The sequence below is a fragment of the Arachis ipaensis genome, chromosome B01, assembly GCF_000816755.2.
Source record: "Arachis ipaensis cultivar K30076 chromosome B01, Araip1.1, whole genome shotgun sequence".
In the NCBI taxonomy this organism is placed as follows: Eukaryota; Viridiplantae; Streptophyta; class Magnoliopsida; order Fabales; family Fabaceae; genus Arachis; species Arachis ipaensis.
This window is the reverse complement of record NC_029785.2, coordinates 59,919,009-59,936,477: the sequence shown is the minus strand read 5'-3', so window position 1 is coordinate 59,936,477 and position 17,469 is coordinate 59,919,009. Positions and strand designations below refer to the sequence as shown.

Below are 17,469 nucleotides of genomic sequence, written 5' to 3'. Positions count from 1 at the left end.
TTTTAAAGGCCTGTCACTCTTCTGAGAGTGGTGGACATTTTGGCCCTCAAAGAACAGCTAGAAAAATTTTAGACTGTGGATTCTGGTAGCTCACTCTTTTTAAAGATGCTACTGCCTTCTGTAAATCTTATTCCCCATGCCAAAGGTTTGGAAATATATCCAAGAGGGATGAGATGCCCCAACAGCTTATGTTATTCCGTGAAATCTTCGATGTTTGGGGCATTGACTTCATGGGTCCATTCCCAAACTCTAGCGATTTCTTATATATATTGTTAGCTATAGATTATGTTTCTAAATGGGTGGAAGCAATTCCTACCCGTACTGATGATGCTAACGTCGTTGTCTCCTTTGTTAGAAATCATATTATTTGTCGCTTTGGATCACCACGAGCAATCGTGAGTGATCAAGGCACTCACTTTTGTAACAGGAGATTAGCAGGACTACTGAAGAAGCATGAGATAGTTCATAAAGTAGCAACAGCCTACCATCTTCAGACCAATGGGTAGGTCGAGGTGTCTAATAGAGAGATAAAGTGCATACTGGAGAAGATAGTCAAGCCTCATAGGAAGGACTGGAGCACCAGACTGGTAGATGCGCTTTGTGCTTATCGGACAACATACAAGACACCAATCGAGATGAGTCCCTTCCACTTAGTCTATGGAAAAGCTTGTCACCTCCCAGTGGAGGTGGAACACAAGGCTTTCGGGGTGGTTCGGGAATGCAACATGGGATTTGAGAAGGCAGGTGCTGAAAGGAAGCTGCAACTAGCAGAGCTGGAGAACCTTCGACTCAAAGCATATGACAACTCCAGACTATATAAAGAGAATGTGAAGGCTGTGCATGACAAGCATATAAAGAGAAGACATTTCAAACCTAGGGAGCTAGTTCTCCTTTACAACTCAAGTTTGAGACTCATGCCAGGCAAGCTGCGTTCAAGATGGGAAGGCCTCTACAGGGTAGAAAAGGCAGAGCCATACGGAGTCTTTCACCTTAGCCATCCTTCATGTTCCAAATTCCTCAAGGTCAATGGACATCGCTTAAAGCTGTAGGTAAAATCCTAATTTTACCCTAATTCCCCAAATTGGAGCCCTAGTTCTAAATCCCTAATCAGAAACCTAATTTCCCCTTTCCCCAGCCCTGAAGAACGCAGCCCACCCCCTTTCTTCCTAAAACACTAACACAAAAAACAAAAGAAAGAAACGCAGAAATGGAAAGGGAGAACCGAGAGCTGAGAGGAAGAGAGGGAGGCGCCACTGAAATACCCGACAGCAGCTTCCCCTGCATTCCCAATTCCATTCTTGAAACTGTAACACTCTTGCTCGTGCTCTGCTTCCCGATTTTATTTCTCTACTATATTTTCATTCTGAATACAATAGTGTATGTTCCTGTTTTGTATTGTTGTTGCCATCGTCAATCTGGATCCTAGTCGTTCCTGTCGTTCATGCCCCTACGCTGCACCTGTTTCTCTACTGCTATTATTTGGAGTACCGGCGTTGATGCTATTATGAATCTGTTAGAGTTGCTATTGGTGAGTCCGATGCTACTTTAATTCTGGATTGATCTTTTCCTTGATCATTGTCTATTTACACATTTTATTGTCACTGCTATACTTGTTCTGAGTTGATCCCGGTATATGCCTTGTCTTGAGACCTCCAGGGCTGTGATTGCTCTTAATTTCCATCCAATTTGAATCCTTTGTTTGGTTACAACCCCGGTCACTGCCGTGAAGATTAACAATGCTGCTGTTCTGGTTGCTGCCTTTGCCATTCCGGTTGTGTGACAGTCACCGTTGCTGCCTGAAACTAAAAGGAAAGGGAATTGTTACGTTAAATTATGCAATTGCGACATCGAGGTAGGGGGTTTAAAACGATTTCAATTTAAGAATGCCTACAAAGTTTATTGAATAACTGCAAATAGATTTAGTAGCTGTGAGTAATTGATTGATTATGTGAATATTGAATTGTGGTTGAGATTGTGATTTAGAATTGTTGATTAGTGATATTGATTGATTATGTGGATTGGGAATTGTTTGATGACTAATTGTTGAGAATTTCTGAATTTTAATGGGTAATGTTGGATTTGTTGTCACTGAGCTGTTATTTGGTATATTGTAATGTTAATGAACTTGGTTGGTGGTTGATTTGGAGTTGGTTTTGAGGGGTATTGAAGGGTTGGATTTTGAATACAAAATGGTTTGCTGAAAATCAGGTTCTCTTGAAATTAAACGGCAACTTTGAAAGTGAATCAGTGGCTTTATAGTGACTGAAATGATGAGAATTTAAATGTTAAGTAAATTATATTAAGTGTGATTGTTGAGATTTAATTTTGAAGGTTTCATATTAACTGGAACATTAGTTATGATTTTTCAAAGTTAAGTCGTGAATCTGATTTTCTGCACTACTTTAAATGAAATTAGAAACTTTAAAAATCTATAACTAATTCTATGATGATCGGATTTGTGAGGGACTAAGTCTGGATTAAGCTTGGGAATATACGGAGTTGGACTGGTGAATTTGAGACTTTTTCATTAAGTTTATGATTTATGGTAAATTTTTGAATTGGGGATGTCAAATCTAGTTTTCTGCAGAACGTTTAACACAGCAGCAACTTGTTTCCTCTATTGGATTTTCTCCAATTTGAATTTTGGAATGGAACCAATTTAAAATGAAACTTTGGTCCTAATAATTTAATTTCATAAAAATTTAGAATTGTTATAGAGTTGTGGCTTTAAAGATTTGGGTTTTCAAAGAAAGATGTATTATGCAGTAAAAGTCAGGCTTTGTTTTCTAAGTCAGTAACTTTGAGGCTTTATAATTTTTAATTCTGGAATGATATTGAGATGCAACCAATTGGAGGTGAAATTTGAGTATGTTTAGTATATATGATTCAAATTTCAGGGTTTTCCATGTTTTAATAAGTGAGTTATGGGACTTGGAAGAGGTTGTGTTCAATGATTTGTAAAACAGAATTCTGCAGAAAATTACCTAACTTCCAAGCTACGTAACTCGTTCATTAAAAATGGTATGACCCTGGAACCAATTGAGAAAGAAATTTGGATGCGTTATATTTAACCACATTAATTTTTAAGGTAGTTAGATTTAATTTGGATTTTATATGAAATTTCAAATGTTGTATGGTGCTGCTGTCTTCTGGTTTTAAAACACTGCAGAACAGTCACGGTTTTGCTTATATTCCTGAAGCTAAATTCAGCGAAAAATTATGATTTTTGGTTTAATAGAAAGCTTAATTTGAGACGGTCGCATGGATATAAAGTTTGCGTGATTCCGAATTCATTTGATATTTTAAAAACAAAATGGAAATCAGGCTGCCAGGTTGTCTTGACAATTATTTTGGATATGGAATTTAAGAAATAGATTTTCTATACTATTATCAAATGTTTTCGAGAATATATATTGTTGTGGCAACTGCTGAAAGAGGCTGATGAAATGTTGAGAAAGAAGGAACCCGTAAGGGTGGCTAAGTCCTATTTTTAAAGGAGATTATGTCCAAATTTTTATAAAAGTAAAAGGACTTAATCAAAATGAATACTTGAGACTTGTTTAACGATAATAACTTTACTGATACTTTTGAGAAAATATATTTGGTTTATAAAGTTGCTAGCAAGGACATGGGTTTTGTCCCGCTTGCATATTTACAATTACAAAAGAGTAAAGAGATAAGGAGAAAAAGAGTAATATAGATATAGATGAAAGAGTATTCAGAGGTGAGAAGATGAAGGACAATAAAAAGCTAGAGGTCTTCCTCTTAGAGGACCCACCAACAGAAGCAGATTGAGCTTGTGGACCGTCCAACTTAAGGACGTAAAAGCAAAGTGCTAGGTGGGAGACAACCCACCATGGTATAATCGTTCCTTTTTATTCTTAGTCTTATTTTATTTTATTTTTATTAGTGTTCATTCAAATTTTCTGCATATTTATCTGCATTCTGCACTTTGCATTCTACATATATAAAAAAAAAGAAAGCACACGACGCACGAGGATCGCTGACGCGTACGCATCATATGAGAGTGCGAGAAAAATAAGAATTGGACAGAGAGTTGGGCAGGAGTGGTGCTGGTGGCGTGCCTTGTGCACAAGCAATACCACGCGTACGCGTCCCTCACGCGTGCGCGTCGCTTGCGATTTCACCAGTCCACGCGTACGCATCCCTCACGCGTACGCGTGACCCTGCAAATCGGCATAAATGGGTGTATGGCCAGAGAGTTATGATGGTGTGGGGCTGGAACTGTGTTGGGAGCACAAGCCCCATCACGCGTACACGTCCCTGACGCGTGCGCGTCGTTTTCCCACACTGGCCATCCATGCATGCGCGTCCCTGATGTGCACGCGTCATATGCATTTTTGGCTCTCGTGCGTATTGAACAGAGAGTTGTGCGTGCGCGGGGCTGCCTTCTAGCCATTCGCACAACCACTATCATGCGTACGCGTCGCCTGAAATTTGTGCAACCCACGCCTACGCGTGATGCATGCGTACGCGTCGCATGCGACGCACAATTAAACCACCTCAGCGCCTGATTTCAAATTATCTCTCCCCCAATCCTAATTCTTTTCAATCCTACTTATTTCTTCCTCCTTCTTCCTCCTTTCTTTCTTATTCTTTATTCATATCTATTACTTTCTTCTTCCCTTCTTCATCTTCTTCATCAGGTTTCTTTTCTTCCTCCCATCTACTTTTTCATTATTGCATTTATTTATGTTTCCGTCTTCTCTATTTTTCTTTTAGCTCAATTATCTATGGTTTCTTTTTTTTTTCTTTTTCATGCATTCTTATGTTGGTATTGGAATTTTATTTGGGTATTACCTTCTTACTATGAAGCTTGTGGATATTATGAGGAGTGATTTGACAATTGATATTTTATATTGGCTCTCATATACATTTGGACTACATTATTTTCATTCCTACTCTACCTTGCACACCTAGTATTTGTGAAAAAGCACCTATGGCATCTTGAACTCTATTTTGTTTTACTCTTTTACTTGAATGCCCCTTTTTCACCATACTTGTACTCCACATGTATTTGGGATTATCATTCACAATTGTCATTATCTACGTGCTCTTTAATTTGGCATATTTAATTATTGATGCTTGAGTTATGCTTCACCTGCCTATTCCTTGCATGCTTTTACCTCTTGCATCTATTTAATTATGAATTGCCTTCTTACTCTTAATTGATGTCTTACCTACATGTTGTAGCTACCATGTATTTAAGCTATGATCTTTTCTTTGGCATTCATTATCACTTGGTGTTTTCTTCCTTCCGGTTTTAGTTATCTCTATTTCACATTTTTCCTCTTTCCGTCTTCCTTAGGCATGGGTACTAAGAAAGGAAAACAGAAGGCCCCTGAAAAGCCACCGGCAAGGAGAGGAACCAAGAGAACATCAGCTAAAGCACTACCATCTACTAGTGTCAAGCCACCAACAAAGCGGGTGAAGAGGATCATTAAAGTGGACGAATCAGAGAAAGCCTTTCTCGCACGAGACTCCACGCGGTTCACTAACCGCTATTGTGAACAGATGTTTCCCATCCTAGCTGAGAGGAACTACAACAATGAGCATCTACTCATTGTCCCAACACACTTTGTTGATTTTGTGGAGCCCCGTATAGAGAGGAGACAGTGGAGATTTTTTAGGAGGCAGCTACGAGAGGCCAACCTATCATGGGTAGTTGAATTCTACTCGAACTTCCACTCGCCTACTAGTAACCCGGAATCATGATTATTCGTTCCCTGGCTATAGTGCCAAAAAATTGGTGTGGGAGAACGTGATTTCAAGACTTCTTCACAATTCTGTGTAACTGACCAGCAAGTGCACTAGGTCGTCCAAGTAATAAACCTTACGTGAGTAAGGGTCGATCCCACGGAGATTGTCGGCTTGAAGGAAGCTATGGTCATCCTTGTAAATCTCAGTCAGGTGGATTTAAATGGTTATGAGGTTTTGATAATTAAAATATAAATAAAATAGAAAATAAGATAGAAATACTTATGTAATTCATTGGTGGGAATTTCAGATAAGCATCTGGAGATGCTTTGTTGCTTCTGAACTTCTACTTTCCAACTGCCTTCTTCCAAACATGCGTTACCTCCTTCCATGGCAAGCTGTATGATCCTTTCGGATGAAAACAAATCCATATGCACTGTCACCGCATGGCTAATCATCTGTAGGTTCCCGCTAGCATCGGAATAGGACCATTGTCCTTTTGCACACTATCACTGCGCCCAACATTCGCAAGTTTCAAGCTCGTCACAGTCATCCCTTCCCAGATCCTACTCAGAATACCACAGACAAGGTTTAGACTTTTCGGATCTCAGGAATGCTGCCAATGGTTCTAGCCTATACCGCGAAGACTCTTATCTCACGGAATGGAATGCTCTGTTGTCAGGAGAGACAATCATGCGTCGTGAACCAGGAGGCCAAGAGATACACACTCAAGCTATTGCAGATAGAACGGAAGTGGTTGTCAGGCATGCGTTCATAAGTGAGAATAATGATGAGTGTCACGGGTCATCACATTCATCAGGTTGAAGTGCGAGTGAATATCTTAGAGAAGAAGTAGGCGTGAGTTAAATAGAAAAACAATAGTACTTGTATTAATTCATGAAGAACAGCAGAGCTCCACACCTTAATCTATGGGGTGTAGAAACTCCACCGTAGAAAATACATAAGTGAAAAAGGTCTAGGCATGGCCGTGAGGCCAGCCTCCAAACGTGTACAATGATCAAAAGATATTCCAAAGATGATAAAAGATCTCTAAAAGTAGTTTTTATACTAAACTAGTAACCTAGGGTTACAGAAAATGAGTAACTAAGTGCAGATAGTGCAGAAATTCACTTCTGAGGCCCACTTGGTGTGTGCTTGGGCTGAGTATTGAAGCTTTCACGTGCATAGACTGTTCCTAGAGTTAAACGCCAGCTTTGGTACCATTTTGGGCGTTTAACTCCAATTCTGGTGTCAGTTTGGGCGTTTTATGCCAAGATGTTGTAGGCTGACTTTGAACGCCAATTTGGGCCATTAAATCTCAGGCAAAGTATGGACTATTATATATTGCTGGAAAGTCCAAAATCTCTACTTTCTAACGCAATTGAGAGCGTGCCAATTGGGTTTTTGTAGCTCCAAAAAATCCACTTCGAGTGCAGGGAGGTCAGAATCCAACAGCATCTACAGTCCTTTTTCAGCCTCTGAATCAGGTTTTTGTTTAGGTCCCTCAATTTCAGCCAGAAAATACCTGAAATCACAAAAAAATACACAAACTCATAGTAAAGTCTAGAAATATGATTTTTGAATAAAAAATAATAAAAATATAATAAAAATTAATTAAAATATACTAAAAACTATGTAAAAACAATGCCAAAAGGGTATAAATTATGCGCTCATCACCTACTTTGCCGACTGTCTATGTTCGTCAGTAGCAAGTCCCTGTCTCTAAGAGTGCCGTACAGAGAGCACTGGACCTTCCACTTAGTCCAGATGGATGGGATGCATATCAAGAAGCATCTCGTAAGCGCCAGATGTATCAGTTCGACTGGGATAGCGTCCTTGGAGTTATAGCCCAACCTGGCAGCACCTGGATCTATGGGCAGCATTGTTCAAAATCCAACAGCATCTCAGCCCAGTCACTCACCCTGGAGGCTCGCGTGTGGGCACAGATTATGTCCCACTATGTCTTTTCGAGTACTCACAAGTCGACCTTCACAGCACAACCCCTAAACCTGCCCCGACACATCCGGCAGGCAATGGGACATGTACAGATTGCGGGTAACCTGCCTTTTCCCGCCTTGGTTTCAGATTTAGTTTCAGCAGCAGGTGTGTCCCATTGAGCAGGAGACACGAACGTCATCATCCCTAGAGCCGACCAATATGTCCCGAACGGGAAGTACATCAGGCAGCCAGTTTCCTCTGCGAGCCGGCCTGCAGGTCCATCCTTGGATACCCCTACATCTTCTACTCCACCATCATCCACACCACAAGCACCATCTATCCATTAGATGTTCCTTCAGATCCTTGAGAGGTTCAACCGGCAAGACCGGCGAATGGAGCAAATGGAGCGCCATAACAAGCGCCAATACAACTACCTGAAGGACCTCATAGTTGGTACACACCCACCTCCAGAACCAAAGGACACCCCAGACTCCCCTTCATCCAGTATCACAGGAAGCCATGGCAAACCAGACAGCGGAGGCGATGCTTCCAGCCCTACCTTGCTCCTTACTGATGGCACGGAGGACCGTGCCAAGCCTTAAGTATGGAGAGGTCAGTCCTTGACTTCCGGAGGTAACTTTTCTCTCTCTTAACACCAGCATTTGACTTTTTCTTATTAGATAGGATAGACTGCATAATAATAATTATTTGCATGTATGTTTTGCTTGGTTAAAGTAATGAGTTTCTTTTCAAGACCCTCTCTATAGTATTTCACTAATTAAACTTGTTTGAAGATTGTAATTTGGAACATAGATTATAGCTAAGAACACACAACCTGTGAGATTTTGAGCTTAATTATATGGTTATATTATTTAACCATAATATTCTATTCTTGTGTGTTTTCTTCTCTACGATTGTAATCTATATTTTGTTCCATTCTATATGTCCATTGTTTAGTGTATTTGCATGCATACATATGATTGAAGTCATCATTTGTTATTAGCTCACTTATCCCAAATAGCCTACCATTCCAATTACCTTTGTTTGCCACTTTGAGCCTTTTATCCCCATTTGTTATATATTATACCACATCACTAGCCTTAAGCAGAAAAATAATTAATTACCCCAATTGAATCTTTGGTTAGCTTAAGATAGAGATTGTGTATCAATTAAGTGTGGGGAACTGTGGGAACCTGGGTTAATGGGAATGTGTTATGTCTCTACTTTATCTGAATATTGGGAATTTGGGTACCTACTCATGTGAAACCAGAAAAAATTAAAAACCTATGTGCATTGATATGTTATGTTTGCTTTCATGCTCAAAAAAAGAATTTAAAAAAATTTATAATTATTACAATATAAGTAAATAAATAAATAAGGGGACAAAATTACCCAATACTAAGTTTAATAAAAGATCAATGCATAGGTGGTGAAATTAAAGAAAAATTTGGTACATGAGTATGTGATACAAAAGTGGGAATCATGGGTAGTTAGGCATGATTTTAGAGTTACATAGAGAGTGTGTGTGTGTTAGGTGAGAGCTTAGGTTAGTCAAATATTCATATTACAGCTCACTTGGCCATACATATATCCTCACCCTTACCTTAGTCCCATTACAACCTTGAAAAGACCTCATGATGTTTGCATTGGTGTACTAAATTTTTGTTGATTAGTTAGATGAAGAACAAAGTTCTAGAAAGCATGACTAGAGAAGAGTAGAGTGATTAACCCTAGACACTTGAGCGATTAGAGTGCATATACACTACCAGTGAGGGTTTAATGTTTGATTCTATGTTCCCTGCTTTCATGAGCTATCTTCTTACAAGTTTACTTGTCTTTTATTGTGTGATTTGAATTGGTGGAATCTGATTTATGTTTGTCTTGGAGAACTTATTTACTTTTAACCAAGTAGACAGAATTATCTTAGCATATAGTTGTATTCACATTTATAGGTTACATCTCATGAGTCTTACTTTCTCCCATTCATTCTTTCTATCTCCTTGAGCTTAGCATGAGGACATGCTAGTGTTTAAGTGTGGGAAGATTGATAAACTACTATTTTATGGTTTATCTTGTGCTCAATTGAGTGGTTTTATCAAGTCTTTGCACACTTATTCATACAATTTGCATGATTTTACAATTCCTTCCGAGTTTTGTTCTATAATTGAAATCTTGCTTCCTAAGCCTTTAAATTGTATATTTTTAACTCCCCTTTATACTATTTGATGCCGTGATCTGTGTGTTAAGTGTTTTCAGGCTTTATAGGGCAGGAATGACTTAGAGGATGAAGAGGAAGCTTGCAAAAATGGAAGGATCACAAGAAATAAAGGAGACAACCAGCGAAGAGCGACGCGCACGCATGGCTCACATATGCACGTGAATCGGAGTCTGCATGGCGACGCGTGAGTGTACCTGACGCGTACGCGTGACATGCGAAGATGACCAGCGACGCATACGCGTGACTGACGCGTACGCGTGACATGCGCTACCTGCAGAAATCGCAGAAAATGCTAGGGGCAATTTTGGGCTGAGTTTGGACCCAGTTTTCGACCCAGAAACACAGACTAGAGCCAGGGGATAAGCAGAGACTCAACACACATTCTCATTCGCACAGTTTTTTAGTTTTAGATTAGACTCTTTGAGAGAAATCACTCTTCCTCTAGATTTTCTTCACATTCATAGTTTTTAGAGTTTATACTTTTGATTTGGATATTGAGAAGAGTCACTACCTCCGTTGAAGTTGCTATTATTCTAGTTTGCTTTTAACCCTATTCAGATGTGTATGGTTATGATTTTGGGATTATTTAATGCAAAGAACTATTTTTACCTTTAATTAATTTTCAGTTATTAATTTATTTAATTTATCATGTCTTTTTCTTATTCTCTTTACATGCCTGTGAACGTAGTATTCATGTCAATGGAGTAGACTCCCAACTTGACTTGGGGGTTGATTAAAAGGAGATCCTTGAGTTAGAATACTCAAGTATTAATTGTAATTAGAAGTTGTTGGCTAACTCTCTATTTACTAACGTTAATCCTTCCATAAGGAGAGGGTTAGGACTTGTAAATAAGGGTTAGCTCAATCACTTGACTTTCCTTTATTTAGTAAGGGTTAACTAAGTGAAAACAACAACCTCTTGTTATTACACTTGGGAAAATCCAACAAGGATAGAACTTCCAATTGATCTTCCCCTGGTCAAGGCTTTTTATTTGATTATATAATTTCTCTTGATAATTTTTATTGCTTTAATTTACAATCATTTATTTTTCTATCCTCAAACTCTTAAAATTTCTCAGAAAATCACTGACTAATAAAGTAGCACTCCTTTGTCAACTCGTTGGGAGACGACCTGGGATTTCTACTCCCGGTATTTTTATTCTAAATTTGTGACAATCATTCTAAATTGATAAGCGGATTTTTGTCGGTTAGAAACTGTACTTGCAACGCTGTTTCTATATTAAATTCTTAATCGGCTAATTTCCGCCCACATCACATAGCGTCTCATAGTCTCAATATAAAACAGTAGTTCAGTGGTTTAAAAAAAATAGTTTCAATACATTAGTGATTCTTCATCACACATTCGAGTTCTCGACTCATCTCAACCACTGTCAAATCACTTTTCCATTCCGAACTCAATCGTTCCTCAATTCCCATCTCATACAACAACTATTCATCATATACCATCGAGCCATCCTCAGTACACCAGAAACCTAGGCCTCCGTTTTCTAAGTTTTCCAAATGATATGATCTAAAGCCATTAAGTTCTTTTCCATGTTTTTAAATGTCCAAAACTAAGCCGTAGCTCGAGATATGATCGATTGAATGTGGATGTGAATAGTGACTTTTCTCTCTTCTTCACCTCACTTCAGCTGCTGGTGTGTGTGCTGTTTAATGAAGAATGAGGCTGAATGGCCTTTATTTAGGCTTATATATAAGTTGGGCTTGGGCCCAACTCGGGCCCGGTCCAACCCGTTAGTGTTTTTGGCCCGTTTAGCCTAATTTCTAGCCAAACCTTTAAAATTAGTATCCGATTTTCAACTTTTTAATTATTTTCCTAAGTTTTTCTACTGTTTTTACTACTCTTACACAGTACTGGACAGATTTAAGCCGGTATTGTCGGTTAATTTACCGGTACGGGTTTTTACGCAATTTTTTTGAAGAAAATTACATTTTCCAACTCAAAAAAATCTATTGAGTCCAAATATCATATTTATATTTTCTAATTAATATTCTAAAATTTTGGACCTATTCCGGACAATTAAATTATTATTATTTTACGTTAATTAATCAGTTAATTAATTCACGATTCTTATACTCTCTCCACCAAATAAGAAATTTTGTCCTCAAAATTTGGTTTACCCATCTCCATCATTAAAGGTTCCCTCAATTCATAATTACCTCCTACTATGCTTCTTTTCATCCCTCCATAGTAACTCAGATTCCTACTTACATCCTTCATTTGTATTTATAATGCCATATCTTAATCGAATTCAAGCCTACGCTATACTCATCCTTTTTACTCTTAAATTCCCTCAACTCAACTTCAATACTACATCGGCCTTTCAATTCAATACACTCCAAGTCCATTTCTCAAATAAATCATTTACCATCTCAACCTAAACCCAAAGTCACCATACTCAATTATCGCAATCCTTACCTTTCCAACTCGACAATTGCACTCACGTGCCATCCAAATCCAGATTAGTCATCTACCTGATGAATGGATTTTTGATGGTTTAGAATTCACAAATGAATTCTCGTTGTAAAGTATAGTTTCTAAACCAACAATAATCCTTTCATACAAAAATTTGTTTGTCACAAGTACAAAACCCTAAAATTATAAACCGAAGTATTGAAACCTGTGATCGTTCTCCCTAGGAATTGCAACAAAGTGTCTTGCTATTGTTTGAAGGCATGTTTTGGGGTTTTTGGGATAAGAGACATGAAATGTAAATGGCAATGAAAATAAACTAACAACTAAAAAGGTCTTGGCAAAGGTTGGTGGTGAAGGATTTCTATCCCTATCACTAACCACAACATGAGAATTGGCAAGGATCAATCCCATTAAGTCATCCTCTAATTAGTAGTAAAGGAAAGTCAAATGAGCTATATCAATCCAAGTCCATAAGTCCTAGTTCTTCACCAATTCAATTAGTGAGATCTAGAGTTAATAGCTCTCAATCATCAATCACTTGGACATTAGTAACTCAAGAGTTCCTAAGTTACCTTCCTAAGCCAAGAGCATAAAATTCTACTTTAAAATCCAACCAAACATTTTATCAAACACTTGGAATGCATAAAAGGAAAGTAAAGCAATTCAACAATAAAGGAACATGAATCATAAATTGTATTAAAATGAAAATGGAAGAAACAAAAATGCATCACTATAAAAGTAGAGAATTACATGAATTAAAAGCAAAACTAGAGAGAAGAGAGGTACAAGAAGAAGAATTACAAAGAGAAAAGTAAATCAAAGCATGAAATTAAACTAGATCTAAGAATTCCTAATCTAGATCTAACCTAATCCTAATCCTAGAGAGAAGTGAGAGCTTCTCTCTCTAAATCTAACTTTCCCTCCAAAACTAATCTAAAACTACACTAGTGTCTAAGTGTGTTAATTCCTCTTCATTCCTTGGGTTAAATATCATCAGAAATGACTTGGATCTGGGCCTGGGAAGCCTAGAAATTGCCCCCAGCAGATTGCCTTTAAGTGAGTCACGTGCGGACACCGACGCGTACGCGCAGGTCATGCGTACGCGTCACTTGACAATTTTCCATCCACGCGTACCTGTCATGTGCACGTACGCGTCGCCATGCGACGTCACAATCCACGCGTGCGCGTCTGCTGTGCATGCGCGTGGGTCTCAGCATCCTAAATCCTTACTTTTCCATGATTTCTCCACTTTGCATGCTTTCCTCTCCATTCCTTTGATCCATTCCTAGCCTTTTTCAACCTGAAATCACTTAACAAACAAATCAAGGCATCTAGTGGAATCAAAGGTGAATTATATTTAGCTAATTAAGGGCCTAGAAAAGATGTTTTCACTCTTAAGTACAAATTAGGAGGCAATCATGAAACCATGCTATTTCATTGAATAAATGTAGGTAAAAGGTCATAAAACCCCTTAGATCAAGCACAAGATAAACCCTAAATATGGGATTTATCACTACCCTCATGTTCACAACCTATCCTAAATCATTCTAATCTTACAACTGCAATCAAACTTAGTTTCTTAGAAACCTTTATTTACATTAACCGACTAAACTCTTCAAGTATTCAAGCCTAAGACACGCTTAGTCTTCATCCTACGACCTCTACTCACAACTATCATGTGCTATTGCATTCCGCAAGCTTTCGCTGTGACACTATAATTTTTTAGTCACTAATTAACTAACTAATCCAATTATTCAATCAAGTCATACATCTTTCATCAGATTACAAAACCTATGCTTACTTCTGAACTTCCTCACTTGACCCAATTAAGATTTATACTCATCATAAGACTAAATCATACTTAGGGACTTATCGAGTCTCTATGCCTAATTCAAAGTCTCATCATATTCTCAACTATAAACAATCATAGTTCCAATTACAATACCCATCAATTTCAAACCCTCCAACACTTTCAAAGCCTAACAACAGTTCTTATACTAACCACAATCTCCATACCATCCACTCAATCACACTCAATCATTCCAACACCTAAAATATTTTATTTTCCATTTTCTTTACTCCTTTGCCAAAATCTCAAGGTCCACAATACCACCACATCTTTTATTTTGCATATAATTATCTAATTCGTTTACAATTTTACCAATGTATATAATTCAACCTTCATTAGACATACTAACAACCAATAAACTTCTACTTATCATAACTAATATCAATTGCCACTCAATATCAAACCTAATCAAAATTCAATCATAAATTTATGCCCTCTTATTTTTCTCCTTTTCTACTTGTTTTCGCACTTAAACAACTCACCAGGTACTAAATGTTAGATTAATCGTCATGACGCATAAATCACTACCTCCTAATATTACATCAGAACGTACTCTAAGATTTTCAATGAAGTGTCATCGTAGATCCCGACTGGTACATGGGGTTCCAACAATATCAACATTGGCTCTGTAGTCGATCTTTCTTAAGTTCTCAAGAAATTTCTCCACAGTTTGACGTCCGTACCAACGGGGCACCCTTGTGTGTTAATTTAATTATAGTTAACATCATTTGTAAAAGTAAAGCTTCACCACTCCTCGCGATCTTGCACGCTCGCAAGTTTTCGTCCTTCGAATTTATAATTCGTGCCCTATGAAACTAACATATCGATGGTTGTGTCTAAGGATTACATGCGATGTCGAAATGAATTCAAATTATTTGAAAGAATACCAGCTTAAAAGAGAACAAATAACTTTAAAGGGTATTCGTAAGGAATTGAAAAGATGCATTGTACTGTGATCAGATAGGGTTGTAGAAATGAGAAAATGCACCAATAAGAGAACTAGAGTGCACCTCAAGAAAATGAATTCCAAATTAAAAAATCTTTGAAAGAAATAATAAGACACATTGAAGAATATGTCTCTGCTGATGATTTATCTCAACAGTAATCTCCCTCACACTTGATTGGGTCAAAATAGATTTAGTCTCAGGTCAAGGAGTACGAGTTTCGTGAAAGGATACATGCAAGCAGGGTTTGATTTTGGAAACGTCCAATTTAATTTTCAAGAAAGGTTATAGAATAAGGTTCTTCAACACGGATTACAAAAGAAAGATAGATCGAATCACAAGCATTTGTTGGTAATCTCTCTCGCATTTGGTCTTCCATTACTATCCTCCTTCACTCCAGCTCCTCGCAACTGATCCATTAAGTTATCTATCCTCGGCAACGGATACTGGCTCTTCACAATCACTTTGTTCAACCGTCTGTCATCCCCACAGAGTTGCATTCACCACCAAGCGTATATAACCCTTAGCTACACTGTCCCTCTTTCCATGAAGTGTTCTGCTACTTAGTATCGCCAATCCTAACTCAAGTCGTTACAGCATTTCACCTTTCGTAATTCTACCGTGTCAATGCTTCCTCACGCCTTTCGCAGTGTCGCTCTTATTTGTTTGTCACTAATAACTCAAATCACTTGGTTGCGCTCACCAGACTTATCCTTTCCCATTAGTTCTTCTGATGCTAAGTTTGACCAGCCTTAACGGCAACGTCCCATAATATAAAACTAAGCTAAACTTTGGTCCTAAGCCTGACGTTTAATCTAATCTTCCTAGTTCCAAAGCATTGTCTCCATCATAAGTTATTAAGAAAATTCAAATTACAACCCACTATAACATGATTAAAATTCGGTTATCCAGATTATCGTTACCTCAAGTTGGAGATCCTTAACCCCGTCACTGGGACCGGTCTGCACCTTGGTCCTTTTTGTTAGGACAACGCCTAGAGATATGTCCTGACATTCCGCAGCGGTAACATCCACTGAACCCAGCCATGCACGACTTTTCCAGATGGTATCTTCCGCATCTCGGGAACCTTAAGTCCTTTTGTTGATCCCATGCCTGCTTACCTCCTCCTCTCGCCCGATGATACTGGTCGTGGTTAATACCTCCGATATGTCCTTAAACTTGGGATTGCTGAGGGGCATGTCTACCGTTCTTGAAGTTCTGGCCTCTTGATAGAACATACTTTCCACGACCCCTGCTACTAGTACCGCCATGCTCATCTCTCATCAAAGCCGCCTCCTTGGCATAATCTTCAACAATTGTTGCCTTGTCCACTAATTCAGAAAATATTCTAATCTCTAATGGAGTCACAGCATTCATAATATTTTCACTCAGACCTCCTTTGTATCTTTTACACTTCCAACCCTCATAGGACTCAGGGGCTCCTCGACATACCCTTGAGAACCTACAGAGCTCCTCGAACTTACTCGTATACTCAGCCACAGACATTGAACCTTGCTTCAGCTGCATAAGCTCTAACTCTCTGGCCTCCCTTACCGATTCATGAAAATACTTCTTGTAGAAAGCAGTCCGAAATAGCTCGCACAGAATATTCATATTTTGTAGTTGCAAAAATCGACACTCTCTTTGCCACCAATGCTGAGCTTCTCCCACTAATTGATAAGCTGCATATTCCACGAACTGATTATTCGGGACTTGCTGAGTCTGTAATGCACCCTCCACAACTTTGAACCAGTTGTCTGCTTCAGTAGGATTTGTTGATCCATTGAAAGCCGACAGGTCAACTTTCAGAAAAGCAACTAGAGTTCTCAGAACACCACCTAAGCTGTCCTCCACACCCTTTACATTTTTGTTTTTGACTGATGGCCTTATCCATCGCAAAGCATGAGTAGCCATAGCAGTTCCCGCTTGAATCGTGTTAGACAAGTTAGTCATCGCCGCCACGAGTTCAGCATGATTATCCATCGACAGGTTAACCTCATAATCTCTCCGTATATATGATCGACCTTGTCCGCGAATAGCCATTAAGGTTCCTGGCTACACCAAACAGTCGATATCAAGGTGATCAGTCTCAATATCAAAAGTCTAGTGCTTCAATTATCCCAAAAAGGCACTCACAAACAAGCATGCTATGAAATATCAAGTAGATAACCTAAATAGCATGAATGAAAAATGACCCAGAGTATGCAATGAAGCACAATCGGTCCATCCCTCAGGCTCACAAGGACGAACTGCTCTGATACCACTAAATGTAACACCCTAATTACCCTAAGTCTTACCTCGCGCCATAAAACAAAGGTTAATCAGAGGTTACGACAGTTCTAAAGCTCATACATTAAATATATAG

General features: G+C 38.6%; 1 protein-coding gene and 1 long non-coding RNA gene across 2 annotated transcripts; one reads left to right on the top strand and one right to left on the bottom strand.

Moving 5' to 3' along the window:
- Nucleotides 1,241-1,780, top strand: LOC110270328. Its single transcript, XR_002359749.1, has 3 exons — nt 1,241-1,306; nt 1,427-1,528; nt 1,657-1,780. It is a non-coding gene; the product is annotated as an uncharacterized LOC110270328 (long non-coding RNA).
- Nucleotides 16,278-17,147, bottom strand: LOC107607301. The gene has a single exon (XM_016309271.1). The coding sequence runs from the start codon at nt 17,145-17,147 to the stop codon at nt 16,278-16,280; it is 870 nt and encodes a 289-aa protein (XP_016164757.1).

Bases quoted from the DNA above. Each gene is read 5' to 3' on its own strand.
- LOC107607301 (XM_016309271.1), bottom strand. From the start codon at position 17,147: ATGGCTATTCGCGGACAAGGTCGATCATATATACGGAGAGATTATGAG.